Source organism: Manihot esculenta, chromosome 18 (assembly GCF_001659605.2).
Source record: "Manihot esculenta cultivar AM560-2 chromosome 18, M.esculenta_v8, whole genome shotgun sequence".
In the NCBI taxonomy this organism is placed as follows: Eukaryota; Viridiplantae; Streptophyta; class Magnoliopsida; order Malpighiales; family Euphorbiaceae; genus Manihot; species Manihot esculenta.
This window is the reverse complement of record NC_035178.2, coordinates 7,104,771-7,121,530: the sequence shown is the minus strand read 5'-3', so window position 1 is coordinate 7,121,530 and position 16,760 is coordinate 7,104,771. Positions and strand designations below refer to the sequence as shown.

At 33.7% G+C, this 16,760-nt stretch overlaps 2 protein-coding genes across 2 annotated transcripts; both read left to right on the top strand.

Moving 5' to 3' along the window:
- The first annotated feature begins 3,304 nt into the window (after positions 1 to 3,304).
- LOC110606420 (BTB/POZ domain-containing protein At1g21780) lies at positions 3,305 to 5,790 on the top strand. Its single transcript, XM_021745219.2, has 4 exons — positions 3,305 to 3,570; positions 3,673 to 3,818; positions 4,418 to 4,533; positions 4,774 to 5,790. The coding sequence occupies exons 1-4, from the start codon at positions 3,344 to 3,346 to the stop codon at positions 5,389 to 5,391; spliced, it is 1,107 nt and encodes a 368-aa protein (XP_021600911.2). The 5' UTR covers positions 3,305 to 3,343; the 3' UTR covers positions 5,392 to 5,790.
- Positions 5,791 to 13,286: 7,496 nt separating this feature from the next.
- LOC110606472 (BTB/POZ domain-containing protein At1g21780) lies at positions 13,287 to 15,634 on the top strand. The gene is made up of 4 exons (XM_021745276.2): positions 13,287 to 13,618; positions 13,717 to 13,862; positions 14,463 to 14,578; positions 14,820 to 15,634. Exons 1-4 carry the CDS (start codon positions 13,389 to 13,391, stop codon positions 15,435 to 15,437), a joined length of 1,110 nt encoding a protein of 369 aa, XP_021600968.2. The 5' UTR covers positions 13,287 to 13,388; the 3' UTR covers positions 15,438 to 15,634.
- Positions 15,635 to 16,760: the final 1,126 nt, after the last annotated feature.

Here is a 16,760-nt window from a genome sequence, read left to right as displayed (position 1 = left end):
ATGCAATTTCCATTACAGATAAAAAAGTTTTTATTATTTTAAAATAAATATTTATTTATAATAAATATTAAGTTTATTGGACATTAAATATTAAAATTTTATATTTAATTATAATTATAATAAAAACTTTCAATTTTGATTACAAAAGTCAATTTATAGGATTATTTGTTCAATTAAATATAAAACTCTAAAACTTTAGATTTAAATATGATTATAATAAAAATTTTTAATATATTATTTAAATTTTATAATTTAAATATTTTTTATAATTATAGATGTAATACTCGGCTAGATCCTGACATCGAAATCCCGACTTTTCGGCGGAATCTCTATCGGAATCTGGAATTCAAGGATGTCAGAGCCTTCTAGAAGGATAAAATGTGTTTTCTAAAATGTTTTCACATGATTTTATGGTTTTAAATGCAAAAGAAATGGAGTTTTGAAAAGAAAAGACTATGGAGGCAGAACCCAGGTTTAGCCGCCGAACCTCAAGTTTGGCCGCCGAACATGTGATAGTTTAGGGGGCTCGTTAGGCTGCCGAAGGTGGTGGAGCTGTGGAGACAGCTTAGGCCGCCGAGACAGCTTAGGCCGCCGAAGGTGGTTGACCGGCCACCTATAAAAGGCCCTCAGATCGAAAATGGGTGAGTTTTCTCCCCATTCTCGAGCTAAGGTGAGTTCATGTCCTCCTTTGGTTGATTTCATGTTCTTTCTTCAAATCTTTCAAGTTTTAACAAGTTTTAGCTTGGGTTTTGAAGTTGTGAGCTTAAGATCAAGTTTTGGGAGCTTGGAGACCCAAGGAGTTGTTTCCTCCTATCTCCGATTTAGGGATCGCACCAACTCTCGATCTTCAAGAGGTAAGTGCAGATCCTTGTTTTCTTGTATGTTTTAATGAAGTTTTAAGAAGTTTTGATGCTTGTGTGTAGGTAGATGTGCATGTTAAGGTTCATGTGGGTTTTATGCCCAATGTTTGTTTATGTGATGTTATGTTGAGAGTTTAAGCTAGTTTATGCCCTTTATGCATGTGGAAATGTGTATGCATGTTTGGGAGAGAGCATGTGAGGTTTTGGGTTGTTTTGGAAGGCTGTTTGTGCATGAGAAGGCTGAGTTCTGCCATTCTGGAAGAACTCAGGTTCGGCAGCCGAAGCCATGTTTGGCCGTCGAACCTGCCAGTGGAGGCAAGCTTTTGGCTGCCAAACGCTGCCCCCGAAAGTTGGACTTTCGGCTCTGGAGGGGAGTTTCGGCCGCCGAAGGTGTCGCCGAACATGCATGAGTTTCGTCTCTGGAAGGGACTTTCAGCCGCCGAAGATGCCGCCGAAAGTGGCTGAGTTTCGGCTCTGGAGGGACTTTCGGCCACCGAACCTGCCGCCGAAAGTGCCCTGTCCAGCCTTCCTTTGCCTGTTTTTCCATGCATGTTTGAGGTGTTTTAGGGAGGGGGGGTTTGGGGAGATATTTAGAGTTATGTTAGAGTTGTTTGGTCCCTCATTTGAGTCCTCCATTGTAGGAGCGGACCCGAGGAACCAAGGAGGCCTACAGAGTTAGCTGGTTCAGAGTTAGTCCAGCATCTGCTAGAGGTGAGTAGAACTGAACTATATTTTTTAAATTAAATGAAAGGTTTTAGCACGAAACATGCATCATGAATGCCATGTATATGTTAGGATGTATTGCATTAGTATTCACGAATATGACGCAGTGCATTGCATTATTACTTGTTGGTGTGGATGGACAACAGGACGATCCTTTAGCCTTCTAGTAATGAAGTCTTGAGGAGCTCTTTGAGAGCCGAGCACAGAGTAGAGGGATTTTTGGGTCAGTCCATCCGTGATGTAATTTGCTTGTGATGTGGTGCATTCCATGATGGCATATGTTTATAAATTGTTTTTATTGTTCTGGGCTTTAGTAGCTCATCCCTCTCCCTAATTCCCAGTTTTGCAGGGCCAGTCAGAGGTAGCGCGGGATAGCAGCTAGAGTAAAGTCTATGTAATAGCAGTAGTGGACATGTATTGTAAAATTATGTAAAGTCTTGTAATGTATATTGATGATAGAATTGTGCTTGGCCCTAGAGTATGGTTGATCCCTTTTGTACATGATCTGTATATTATTAGGTTTTATAATGATATATGTTGAGAACCAAACTTAATATGTAATGTTGACCCAACTGGAGCATTTGATGAGGGTTCCAGTAGGGGTTTTATATTTACAGTTAGTGTGCATGCACAGGATTAAGCTTGGTATGAGAAAAGTTTTAAAGTTTTAATGTAATTGTTGATCATGTATGGGATTATACCATTTGTACAGGATGTATGTTAGACTTGCTACGGGTCCCGGCGGCCTTAAGCCGATTTGGATTCTAGCGTCAGTAACGGTCCGATTTCCAGATCGTTACAATAGATAACCCTTAAAATAATTTTAATTAAATTTAAACTAGTAAATATGTGTTATTTATTTACTTTTTTTAAATATTAATTAAATTTATATAAATAATTTCTTATTTTAATTAACTATACATCCTAAAAATATTTAATTCTTATTGTTACAATCTCTAATGTAAATTTGAAATTTTTATTTTGAATAAATTTTTTAAATCTAGTTAATTTTAATTAAGAGTTTTAGAGTTTAAATTAAATATTAAAACAACAAAGGTCTGTTTTTAGAATATATAATTAATTAGAGTTGATTAGTTATATATATATTTAATTAATATTTAAAAAATAAAAAAATAACATGTAATATAACACATAGACTAATTTAAAATTAATTAAAATTATTTTAAAAGAATTTATAATCATAAAAAAATTAAAAGTACGGGTATAAAATTAAAAGCTTTAGCCGTGAAGTTTTAAATTTTTATATTTAATTAAATAAATTATTTTGGAAATTAGTTATATTTATAATAAATTTAAAATTAGAATTTTATTATTTAAAATTAAAAATTATAATTATAATTATAATTATAATTAAACATAAATTGTAAAATTTTAAATTTTTATGCCTGCCAAAATATTATAAAAGTATAAATGGTTGGGGAGAAATTCACTTGTCAACTTTGCTGTGTTACGTTAAGATCACATATTCATGTATAATCTTTTTTAAACATTGTTAAAATTATATGATTTTTAATTTTAATATCAATAAAATTTATATACAAATAAAACAAAAAACATAATTTTCCTCTTACTTCACATTTTCCTTCAAAAAAATTACATAAAAATGGGATTAAAAAATTAAAGCAAAAAATAACACTTTCCTCAATTTCTTTATATAGATTTGAATTCTTAAACAGAAAAGCATAAACAACGTGATAAAACTTTTAGAAAAACAAAATCTGCTCTACCCAAGAAAAAGAATGGCTCCTTTCAGTATGTGTATGGAGAGCGAGGAAAGAAACGTAAACTTTTCCCAGAGTTACAAGAAAATAGTCTCCTCTCTTTCAAGTTTCAAAGACCCGACACACAGACAGATAGTTGATTCAAAAGTGGAGACGATCTCTAGACTAGCCCAATGGAGGATTGAGAATTTTGGTCCTTGTTCTTTAAAAAAATCCGACCCTTTTAAGCTCGGCATCTGGAACTGGTAATTAAGCATGTTGTTTTTATTACCCATATTGCTCATTGTCTTGATTGAGCTTCCATTGCATGTTTTAATATTTGTCTGTCTGTTATTTTGTCTTAACAGGCAGTTGTCTGTGGAGAGGAATGGATTGCTCTACATTCGTTTGTTTCCAGAGCCATCTCCAGCTTCCAAAGAGCAATCTCCTATTGCTAAATTTATTCTTCGTGTTTATAGTGCTGGAGCTAACCCCAGAACCTATGCTTCTCCTGGTATGATTCTGTGATTTTCCTTTTCGTCTGAAAATTTTTAGTGAACTTTCATTTGAGGTCTTGATATGGGACTTCTCTGAATTTCTAGAAGAAAAAGCCAACACACGTTGAAAGAGACCCAAGCTTTTTTGTAATCATCTCTACATGTGTTTGTGATAGAATTCATGCCTCTATCCCAAAATTAAACTACTCTGAGGATTAGAGTCTTGCATAGTTGATTAGGCTTGTGATGTCTTTCTGTTGTATTAACTTTTCTTCTTGTTCTTGATGACAACATGGAAGCCCCTGCTTCCTGCTTCTGAGTTATTGGTATTCATTGATTGTTAATGTTTTAAATTGATATGTGGAAGTTCTATGCAATCATTGGGCATTTTGTTTTGATAACTGCTTCATCTCTCAGCGGCACAACATGGAATCTGGATTGACATTGTACCTGTCAGACATACATTATCGACATAATAATAGTGATGATATAATAATCTCCGTCTCACCTGCTCAGTGCTTCCTATAAATAGTAGTGAATTTCCTGTATGCTATGTTTGAAAGCTTATAGTTGACATGAGCACAACAGTTATTGACATGTAAAACTCATCATCCAGTTCAGGAGAGATTGCTGCGGACATGTGATGACTTTGTCTGGCCTGTTGATTCCACCTTCCATGGCCGTTTCACTATTGATGTCGAGTTTCTAGACCTCAAGGTCTGCCTTTCGAATGTGAGTTCCTTTATTTTGTCATGTGTACATGTTCTGCATATATGGTGATGTTTTTACATGAAAGTTATAACCTTGTCGGTTCATGTCCAAGCAAGCATAATCTAGAATGAAACATGCACATTTAATAAAATTGTATGTTAATCAATTTTACACACACATATTTCTAAGAGTCTGCTAATTAGTAGAATCACTCTCTTCCTTGAGGCTTAAACATTTGATCTTTCCTTGCTGAAATTACAGGGTGAGGAGGCCTGTTCCATCTGGCATAGTGACGGTGTGACGCAGTGTTTTTCCAACCAAAGCACACATCGTTGTCTATCTCGCATGCTGGATGAGGCCATCTATGCTGATGTTACCATCCACACTGCAGATGGCACTTTAAGAGCACATAAAGCAATACTTTGTGCCAGTTCACCTGTTTTTCGGAGCATGTTCTATCATGACCTGAAGGAAAAAGAGTCCTCTACGATCTACATAGAAGACATGTCAATGGAGTCTTGCATGGCTTTTCTCAATTACATGTACGGAACCATTAAACGAGAGGATTTCTGGAAGCACCGGTTAGAGTTGCTTGACGCCGCAAACAAATATGATATTGCAGATCTTAAAGATGCCTGTGAGGAGAGCCTCTTGGAAGACATAGATTCTGGAAATGTACTTGAGAGGTTGCAAGAGGCCTGGCTTTACCAGTTGGACAAACTGAAGAAAGCATGCTTGACATACTTATTTGATTTTGGGAAGATTAATGATGTTAGAGAAGAAATCAATAATTTTTTTGAGCAAGCAGACAAGGAATTGGTGCTGGAAATGTTCCAAGAAGTCCTGACAGTTTGGAAGCCCTTAGTATTTACCTTGTGAAAACCTCTTTGAGGTGATATAAAAAAAACCAATGGGTCTCATGTTTTGAGTCCACGTGGATCGAATTGTTAATTTGGTTTTGGTGTTGAGGGTGTGAAGGTTCATTTGTACAGTAGTAACTAATGCAGAATATTGTTCTGGATTTGAATTGGATGAGGTGCTCATTCTTATTGCCCTGTCCAAAGATATTATTTTTCAAATATCTATCTACTGGTTCTTACAAATGAGATTAGAAGTAAAAAGAATGGTACTTTGAACTTTAAAGGATGTTCTACTCTTGGCCACAGAGTTCAATCCGGTGGTGGTGGGAGTCAAGAAGTCATTATATTTAATGAAGTTCACTTATTCAGCAGAGCATTGATGTACATGTAGCTGACTTGAATTTTAAAGGTAAGTTATTTAAAAGTTTACAAGTTTAGGAGTAAATATGATGACTATGAAGGTGAGAGTATGTTATAATTCTCCTTATTTCATCTAATTCTTCCTTAAAGGAAAAAAAAAAAAAAATTCTATGCTTACTAAAAACCATCCATCAATTATGAAACATGTGATTATGAAACGTAACATCACATGCGAGATGGGGAAAAATAACATAATATAACAGTGATTTTAATTCATTAAATATATATAGAAAAATAAAGTCTAAAAATATAGAAATGGATTCTAACAGAAAAAAACCATTGAATAATTTTTTTTTAATAGTGAATAAAAGTCTATGTGAAAAGGTTTCTCTCTAGTTTCTATTTAGAAAGAGAATCTCTCAATTTAGTTTCAATTTTCTCCTAGTAGTAAAGTCTTTCTATCTCATGTCATTCCATCTCTTTCTTGACTGTTCGGAGAATGGCTTTCCTCTCCACCTCCCATTTTTCCTTTTTATTTAAAATTTTTTTTATAGTAGATCTATTGAAAAAATAAGATAAAATAATAAAATTTAAATTGTGTTGGACACCGTTTTTAAAAATTTATTTTGCAATCGCTCAGAATTAAATAGATTCTTCTGTAATTTTAATTTTTAGGATAAGTGTTGGAAAGAACATTATGTCATAATTGTAATTAATCAGTGATTAAATATTACCATAGTTAGTATAATCCTAACATGATTTTAGATGATGATTGATAATATAATCATAAGTATAATTGATCATATTTCGTACTATATAATCCTTATATCCTATTACACAGAAAGCAAAAAAATAAAAAGTACTTTTCTTTCTATAATTCTAGATGGTATCAGAGCGGGTTTTGGTCTAAAAGTTTAGCCGATTTTTCCTGCAATCATCATTTGCCAGAATACCTTTCCCAACCTTCTCTAACCGAGAAACAGCAATGGCCGACTCTTCTAACCAGAGTCCAGCCTATCAATTCCAAGCAGTAATTGATCCAATAGCAGACCTGTCACACAAACTCTTTCTGTTAATTCAGAATAGCCAAAATAAAAATTAGAAATCAGCAAATCAAATTACCCTTGATTCAGCACAGCTGCCGTCCGATGTGAAGTTGAATGACTCCAATTATGTCGTCTTGGCAAAGACGATGGAGATGTTTATTATAGAGAGGGGAGAATTAAACCACTTGACTGATCCCCCCTCCAGCAGAAACAGACCCGACCATTCACCTATGGCAAGCCAATGATAGTATCGTCCAAGGATGGATGATCCAGACAGTAGAGTAAAAGCACCGTCCAAATCTATTGCAACACAAGACAAGCAAAGGGTTTTAGGATGCTCTCAAAATCAGGTTCAATGCAGGCAGTAACAAACTGGTTATTTATGAGGTATAGCTTAAGGCATACAAGTTAACACAACAAGGAAGCACGCTGGAGGATCTATACAATGATTTCCAGGCCATCTGGACCGAGATCGATGAAAGACAACCAACCAGAATCGAAGGGGACACTAACATCATTATCCGGAACTAGAAAATTTAGGAGGAACATCTTTACCTTTTTTCGGCCGGGATACAGTTGGAACTCGACCCAATCCGTTGAGAAATTCTCAACGAAGAGCCATTACCGTCCTTGGATGATGCCTACTCTCGACTTCATGGTGAAAATATGCATCGTGCTATCCATCTTCCTTCCCCATCGCCGGCGACAGTTGGCCACGACCTTATGGGTGCCGGATTATTGGCGAAAAACCGGTCAGACACAGACAAGTCATCACTTCAGGATGACAAATCGGCTTAAAATGCACCCATTGTGGCGGATCTCGGCACACACGGTACGGATGTTTCAAAATCATAGGGTACTCGAAGTGGTGGGAGGCGAATAAGGCTCATAAGAAAAAAGGAAGGGGACAGGGCATAGTGAACATAGCAGTGGCCGCTGCCAGCGACAACCAAATGGCCGCCTGCCGCAGCGGCCAGATCGGGCAAACTAAAGCAAGCTCCGGCGACGGACAGAGTTCAAGGGTTACAGCGGCACTACGTGGAACCGAAAGAGAAGGAGGCACAAATGCCTCAACTGATAGTGAAGGAGGTATTTTAGGGTTGGAAATGTCAAATGACCTTTCTATCCCTACTATAAATAATTGGGTTGGCCATGTTAATAATGTGCATAGTACTAGTGGTTGGATATTTGACTTAGAAGCCACAGACACTATGACCAATGATCCTTCAGATATTATTTCCAGAGCTCCACCCACCAAATCCAATATCCTAAACGCTACCGGTGGCTCATTTCCAGTCATCGGTGGTGGTATTGTTTCTATAAACTCCACTTTAAATGTCTCCAACTGCCTCTATGTACCCTTCTTATCTTACAAATTATTCTCTGTCAGTCAAATCACCAAGCAGTTAAATTACAAAGTACTCATATATTCTCATTTTTGTGTTTTGCAGGATATTCATACGGATACGGTACTAGGCCGTGGTTCTGAGAAAGATGGATTGTACTATGTGGAGGAGGTCTCGAGCACTAGGTCAGCTCACTTAGCTCAAGGGTATTCAACCCGACAGTTATGGCTCTGGCACCGGCGCTTTGGCCATCCCTCAAATGAATATCTTCGTGCTTTGTTTCCTGAATGTAAATCCATTGATATCCCTATTTGTTTTTCATGTGTGCTTGCTAAAAGTCATAAGAGTACTTATCATATTTTCGCAAATAAATCTGACACTCCATTCTCAATAATACACTCTGATGTATGGAGACCTGCTCTGAGAAATTGTTTCTCATGATTATAGATACTTTGTTACATTTATTGATGATTGCACTCGTGTTACTTGGATCTACTTGTTGAAACATAAATACGAAGTGGCTGAAAAATTTTGTGACTTTTTTCGCATGATTAAAACCCAATTTCACAGCACCATTCAAGTCCTCCAGTCTGACAATGGGGGGGATTTGTCAACAATCATCTTCAAACCTTTTTTCGGGACAATGGGATCATTCACCAAACTACTTGTCCTTATACCCCATAGCAAAATGGGGTCGCTGAAAGAAAAAATCGGCACATCCTTGAAACCACCCAAGCCTGATTGTTTGAAGTCGGGTTCCTTCTAAGTTTTGGTCCAAAGCAGTTGTTACTTCTATTTTCCTCATCAATAGACTCCCGACTCGGGTCCTTAATTTCTAATCTCCACTGCATACCTTGTCTTCTCATTACATCATCCCTTTTCATCTAAACCTTTTACCCAAAATTTTTGGCTGTACAATCTATGTTCACATTCCTAAATCACATCGCACTAAACTTGATCCATGTGCTCTAAGTGTGTGTTCCTCGGTTATGGTGTCCATAAAAAGGGTTATCAGTGTTTTGATCCAATCTCTAAACAGCTCTTCACCACTATGGACTGCACTTTTCTTAAAGACGAGTATTTTTTCTCTTAGCCAATTTGTAACAGCCCGGCCTTTTCACCGGCACTGTTACCGTTCACGGCCCAAGGCTATCCCTCGCCTGGCCTCGTGCCACCTCGGGCTTTCCACTGGCGTCATGAACAACTTTTAACATCCATTCACCCTCACGGGTTCCTGGCAGGATTTGTCCCCTTGGGTTCTTGCATCGCATCCTTCCCCAAGTGGATTTGGCCCAAATTTCCCTTTGGAAATTAGGTCGCCTCCCCCACTACTCGAACCCTTAACCTCCCACTTTAAGGGAATAGTCTGGTGAGAGCTCTCACTAAATCCGTTAGTAACGGATATAATCTATCACTAAATCCGTTACTGATTCAAAAATTAGAAAATAAAATACCGCGCTTTTATTTTAAATTCCCGCATTTTTATTTCTAATTTATTTTAGAAAATAAAATACCGCCTTTTTATTTTTGTTTGCCCGCGTTTTTTTTTTAAAATTTAGTAACGGATTTAATCCGTTACTAAATCCGTTACTAATTCGCGTATTTATATACTCACCCATTTTGTCTCCCTTCACTTCATTCATTTTTTTTCTCCCCATTTTATTTCCCTTCATTTCATTCATTTTCTTTCTCCTCTTCTCTCCTCATTTCTTCATTTCTCCCTTATCTTATTTTTTTTCTTAATTATTAACTCCATTTTTTTTTTATTTTATTTCATTTCCTTCAATTTTCTCTTCAATTTTCTCTTCAATTTTCTCTCATTTCCTTCAATTTTCTCTCATTTCCTTCAATTTTCTCGTCAATTTTCTTTCATTATTGATCTTCCTTTTATCACTTGATTTTTGTTTTATTTTCTCTCATATTTTTTCTTTCATTTTCTTCTATTTTCTTTCATTTTCTCTTCCACTTTCTATCATTTTCCCTTCCATTTTCTTTCATTATTCATTCATTTACTTTCTTTTCTCTCATATATATACTCTAACCTTTTTTTTTACATTCTTTTGTATATATTCATTTTCTCTTTATTTTTTCTTCATTTTTTTCTTCATCTTTCTCTCATTTTCTTTCTTTTTTCTATTTTTTCTTCTTTTTTCTCATTTCCTTTAATTTTCCCTTTTTTCTTATTTGCTCTTCATTTTTATCATTATTTTCTTTTATTCTTCATTTTTATCATTATTTTCTTTTATTTTCTTTCTTTTGTTATTTTCTCTTTTATATCTCATTTTTTTCTATTCTCTCACATTTTTTCTTTTTTTAAATTGAGAAAATTAATAAAATTTAAAATATTAAAGTTAATATTTAATATAAAATACAATGAAAAAATTAATAGTTTACCATAATTAAATTATTATCTAATGTAAAATATAATGAAATAAATTATTTCCATTTAAAAAAAATGAAATAAATTAATAATTTAATATAATTTTTTAAATATTTTTTAAAATTAACAATAGATTTAATAATGGAATATAAATTTAATATATTTTTTTATTTTTTTTATCAAATTAGTAACGGATTAGTAACGGATTTCTATCCGTTACTAAATTTAGTAACAGATGCAATTTATTTATATATTTTTAATTTTTTTTAAATTAGTAACGGATTTAAAATCCGTTACTAAATTTCATTACAAATCCGTTACTAAATCCGTTACTAAATCAGTAACGGATTGTTAATCGGTTACTATTGCATTAGCAACGAGGTTCATAGTAACGGATGTAAATCCGTTACTAATCCGTTACTAAACTGGTTAGTAACGGATTTTTCATTGATTAGTAACGGAAAAATCTGTTACTAATCCAGAAAAATCTTGTAGTGCAAGGGGACAAATCCTGCCAGGAACCCGTGAGGGTGAATGGATGTTAAAAGCTGTTCACGACTCCAGTGGAAAGCCCGAAGTGGCACGAGGCCAGGCGAGGGATAGCCCTGGGCCGTGAACGGTAACAGTACCGGTGAAAGGGTCGGGCTGTTACACAATTGGCAGTGAGGGGGAGAATACAATAGAACCACTACTTCCAAGTTGGCTTAGTTATCTTCAGGGAGAGTCAGAAAATCCTCAGAGGGAGTCAGAGATTGTCCATCCACTTTCCCTTCCTGAGTCTACACCAAAACTTGGAGACACTGATCATCTAGTACATTCCTAAATCTCAACGCCACAACCAGAGCCTGCCACCGTAGAATATCCTGAGGAATACGCCACTGAGGTATATGAATTTGAACCCTCTCCTTTCTCTAATAACTTTACCACTGAACCCATCTCCCTTGAGTCTCCTAAAACAGGCCACTATGTACTACTCCCTCGGAGTAACAGAGGAGTTCCACCCAGGAGGTATGATCCAGAATTCGAGACAGCCAGATTTAAGTATCCTATGACAAATATTACGAGATGAGAGAATCTATCACCTCAGTTTATCACACTACAGAAAAATATTTGTTTAGAATGGATACCAAAGGATGCCACAGAGGCCCAGAAGGATAAGAGATGGATTGAAGCAATGGAGATCGAGATGGATGCCTTGGAGAAAAATAAAATCTGGGAGAAATACTGGCTACCCAAGGGAGAAAAATATAAGAACTGATCCGTTAATTATGACAAAATTTAAGGAATAACGTATAATTTGCTCATTTAAAATGGATAATAAAGTTATTTTCACACTTTTAACAGCAAAATTGGATGGAAGGATCACCTATTTAAATAGATTGATTATAGAGAAATTTAAGTATTTGATTTTAAAAATATAGAAATTGATCGGTTAATTATACTAAAATTTAAGAATCAAAATATAATTTACTCTATCTTATATAATTGTACAGATATATTGATAGGGAAGAAATAAAAAGCTAATCCTATAATTTTTTTTATATTGTTTAGCAATTGAAATTTAATAAAATATAAGAAGATAGTAATTAAAATATTATTTTAAAAAAAGTTGGGTGTGCTTTTGGAAAAGGGAAAAAGGGCCAACAAGCTAGAGTGAAAATATGAAAGGTAAAGAAAATATGATATGCAAAAAAGTGTCTAACATTAGTTAAGAAATATGTGTCACCAGCTACAATTGTATTTTTAAAAATATAATAATAATAATAATAATAATAATAATAATAATAATAATAATAATAATAATAATAATAATAATAATAATAATAACAACATTGCTCCCATACATTAGTATTTGATTTGTTGTTTTATGAAAAAGGAAAGCTTGGAAAATATAAAAAGTAATGAAAATATGATATACAACAAAAGTATATATATCCATTTGTGATTTAATCCTTAAAATGGTGTGTGCATGTATTTTCTATTTTTTTCATTAAAAAAGCTATTTATCCATTCAATGTATATCACTCCTTTTACTCTACTTCATTATTTCTCTTTTACCTTAGAGATTTATACACACATAAAAAATAAAAAATAAAAAATCACAAACCACATATATAAAACATTGATTTCATTTATCCCTTCATGATTTAAAGGAAAACAAGGCTAACAGACTAAAGGAAATAAAAATATGATATACAACAAAACTATATAAATATTATTAATTTTATTTACATAAATAGATGAGTCTAATTATTGTTTTATTAAAATATTTAAGTTAAGTAAATATTATTAATTTCATAGTCCTATATAATTAAGTTTATAATAACAAAACTCATTATTTATATATATATATATAAATTGACCAATAAGACGATGATATAATGCTTCTAGATGGTAGTATACGTTTGCAGGAAAAATTAAATTATTTTTCATGATAAAATGATGTTACAATTTGAACATAACTTTCATGAATAATAAACTATGTCAAATGTTAATTATATATTCCATATTTGTTTATAATAATATTGTCAATAATGATGGCAGAACATTCCATCGTCAACTTTGCCATGATATTGTAAGATCCTAAATTCATATATAATATTAATTATACGATTTTAATTCTAATATATTAAGAAAATCTATATACAAAATTTTAAAAACAAACATATTTTTCCTCTCACTAAACATTTTCCTTTAAAAAATTTACATAAAGATGGGATTAAAAAATTAAAGGAAAAAAAAAGTACTTTCTTCAATTTATTTATATAGATTTGAATTCTAAGGAGAAAAGCATAAGCAATACAACAAAATCTGCTCTAGCAAACTACTCCAAAAAAAAAACAAAAAGAAAAGTAGAAGAAAATCTGCTCTACCCAGAAAAGAAATGGCTCCTTCTTTCAGTTTGTGTATGGAGAACGAGGAAAAAAACGTAAACTTTTCCCAGAGTTACAAGAAAATAGTCTCATCTATTTCAAGTTTCAAAGACCCGACACACAGAGTGATAGCTGATTCAAAGGTGGAGACGATCTCAAGACTAGCTCAATGGAGGATTGAGAATTTCGGTCCTTGTTCTTTAAAAACATCCGACCCTTTTAAGCTAGGCATCTGGAACTGGTAAGGATGCCGTTTTTATTACCCATATTGCTCATTGTCTTAATTGAGTTTCCATTGCATGTTTTAATATTTGTGTGTCTGTTATTTTGTCTTAACAGGCAGTTGTCTGTGGAGAGGAATGGATTGCTCTACATTCGTTTGTTTCCAGAGCCATCTCCAGCTTCCAAAGAGCAATCTCCTATTGCTAAATTTATTCTTCGTGTTTATAGTGCTGGAGCTAACCCCAGAACCTATGCTTCTCCTGGTATGATTCTGTGATTTTCCTTTTCGTCTGAAAATTTTTAGTGAACTTTCATTTGAGGTCTTGATATGGGACTTCTCTGAATTTCTAGAAGAAAAAGCCAACACACGTTGAAAGAGACCCAAGCTTTTTTGTAATCATCTTTTACATGTGTTTGTGATAGAATTCATGCCTCTATCCCAAAATTAAACTACTCTGAGGATTAGAGTCTTGCATAGTTGATTAGGCTTGTGATGTCTTTCTGTTGTATTAACTTTTCTTCTTGTTCTTGATGACAACATGGAAGCCCCTGCTTCCTGCTTCTGAGTTATTGGTATTCATTGATTGTTAATGTTTTAAATTGATATGTGGAAGTTCTATGCAATCATTGGGCATTTTGTTTTGATAACTGCTTCATCTCTCAGCGGCACAACATGGAATCTGGATTGACATTGTACCTGTCAGACATACATTATCGACATAATAATAGTGATGATATAATAATCTCCGTCTCACCTGCTCAGTGCTTCCTATAAATAATAGTGAATTTCCTGTATGCTATGTTTGAAAGCTTATAGTTGACATGAGCACAACAGTTATTGACATGTAACACTCATCATCCAGTTCAGGAGAGATTGCTGCGGACATGTGATGACTTTGTCTGGCCTGTTGATTCCACCTTCCATGGCCGTTTCACTATTGATGTCGAGTTTCTAGACCTCAAGGTCTGCCTTTCGAATGTGAGTTCCTTTACTTTGTCATGTGTACATGTTCTGCATATATGGTGATGTTTTTTACATGAAAGTTATACCCTTGTCGGTTCATGTCCAAGCAAGCATAATCTAGAATGAAACATGCACATTTAATAAAATTGTATGTTAATCGATTTTACACACACATATTTCTAAGAGTCTGCTAATTAGTAGAATCACTCTCTTCCTTGAGGCTTAAACATTTGATCTTTCCTTGCTGAAATTACAGGGTGAGGAGGCCTGTTCCATCTGGCATAGTGACGGTGTGATGCAGTGTTTTTCAAACCAAAGCACACATCGATGTCTATCTCGCATGCTGGATGAGGCCATCTATGCTGATGTTACCATCCACACTGCAGATGGCAGTTTAAGAGCACATAAAGCAATACTTTGTGCCAGTTCACCTGTTTTTCGGAGCATGTTCTATCATGACCTGAAGGAAAAAGAGTCCTCTACGATCTACATAGAAGACATGTCAATGGAGTCTTGCATGGCTTTTCTCAATTACATGTACGGAACCATTAAACGAGAGGATTTCTGGAAGCACCGGTTAGAGTTGCTTGACGCCGCAAACAAATATGATATTGCAGATCTTAAAGATGCCTGTGAGGAGAGCCTCCTGGAAGACATAGATTCTGGAAATGTACTTGAGAGGTTGCAAGAGGCCTGGCTTTACCAGTTGGACAAACTGAAGAAAGGATGCTTGACATATTTATTTGATTTTGGGAAGATTAATGATGTTAGAGAAGAAATCAATAATTTTTTTGAGCAAGCAGACAAGGAATTGGTGCTGGAAATGTTCCAAGAAGTCCTGACAGTTTGGAAGCCCTTAGTATTTAGCTTGTGAAAACCTCTTTGAAGTGATCTAAAAAAAATCAATGGGTCTCATAAATTTGTATCTTGAGTCCATGTGAATCGAGTTTAACTAATAATTACTTGGCTGTTAATTTGTTTTTGGTGTTCAGAGTGTGAAGGTTCATTTGTACAGTAGTAACTAATGCAAAATATTGTTCTGGGTTTGAATTGGATCGGGTGCTGTCATTTTCATTGTCCTGTCCAAATATATTATTTTTCTTACAATAATTTTTTTTTTCTGTAATAAAAAAATAGATTTTTATTGATTAATTTTTTTTAAGTGTTCTAAACACTAAATAATATGAAAAATATTTTTTTAAAAAAAATAAAACTTAACATGATTTTAATTCATTAAATATGTAACTTCTAACAGAAAAAAAAATATTAAATAAGTTGTTTCAATTGTGAATATTTTATTTTAATTTTGTATTTTTTATATACATAATTGTGTACAACTGAACATTAATATGTTTATATCAACTATATATTTTTAACATTTAATATATTATATAGATTTTAAATGCAAAAAATATTGTAAATATGAAAATGTATATTAAATATTACATTCATTCCCTAAAAATATATAAATCCCTCTTACCAAAAAAAAATATGAGAGAAAAAGAAAGAACAGACTAAGAGCAAGCGAAAAACATTGCTCACATACAAGTACGATTATTGTTAGACACTCAAATAATAACATTTGTTTTTTAAAATTCAGTTGTGCTTTTTTTTATATATATATATATATATAAAAAACTAACAGAAGCGAAAATATGAAATACAAAAAAAGTGTAGCATCAGTTTACTATCCATTCGTGGCCCAGTCCTCAAAAGGATGCGTATTTCGATTTTTCAAAAAAAAAAAAAAAAAAAAAAAACTTTTATCCGTTCAAAGTATTTGATATTTTTTAGTCAATTTTTTATTATCGTACTAGATTTATTTACTTAAAAAAGAGATTTATAATTTAATCTCTGAGTATTACTATTATTAACAAGTAAATCTCTATATTTTTAAAAATATATTAAAATGTTCTTATCTTTTCTCTCCGTCAATAAAATAGTCATTCCGTCTATTTTTACCGTTAAAAATATAGTAAAAGACTAAATTATCCCACATTATTTTTCTTCTCCTCCTCTTCCTTCTCCTTCCTTTTCTTCTTCATCAATTATTCCTCCTTCTTCTGCTTCTTCTTCTGCTTTTGTTTCTCCTTCTGCGTCTTCTTCTTCTTCTTCTTCTCCTCCTTCTTCTTCTTCTTCTTTTGCTTCTTTTTCTTCTTTCTCTTCTTCTTCTTTTCCTTCTTTTCCTTCTTTCTCT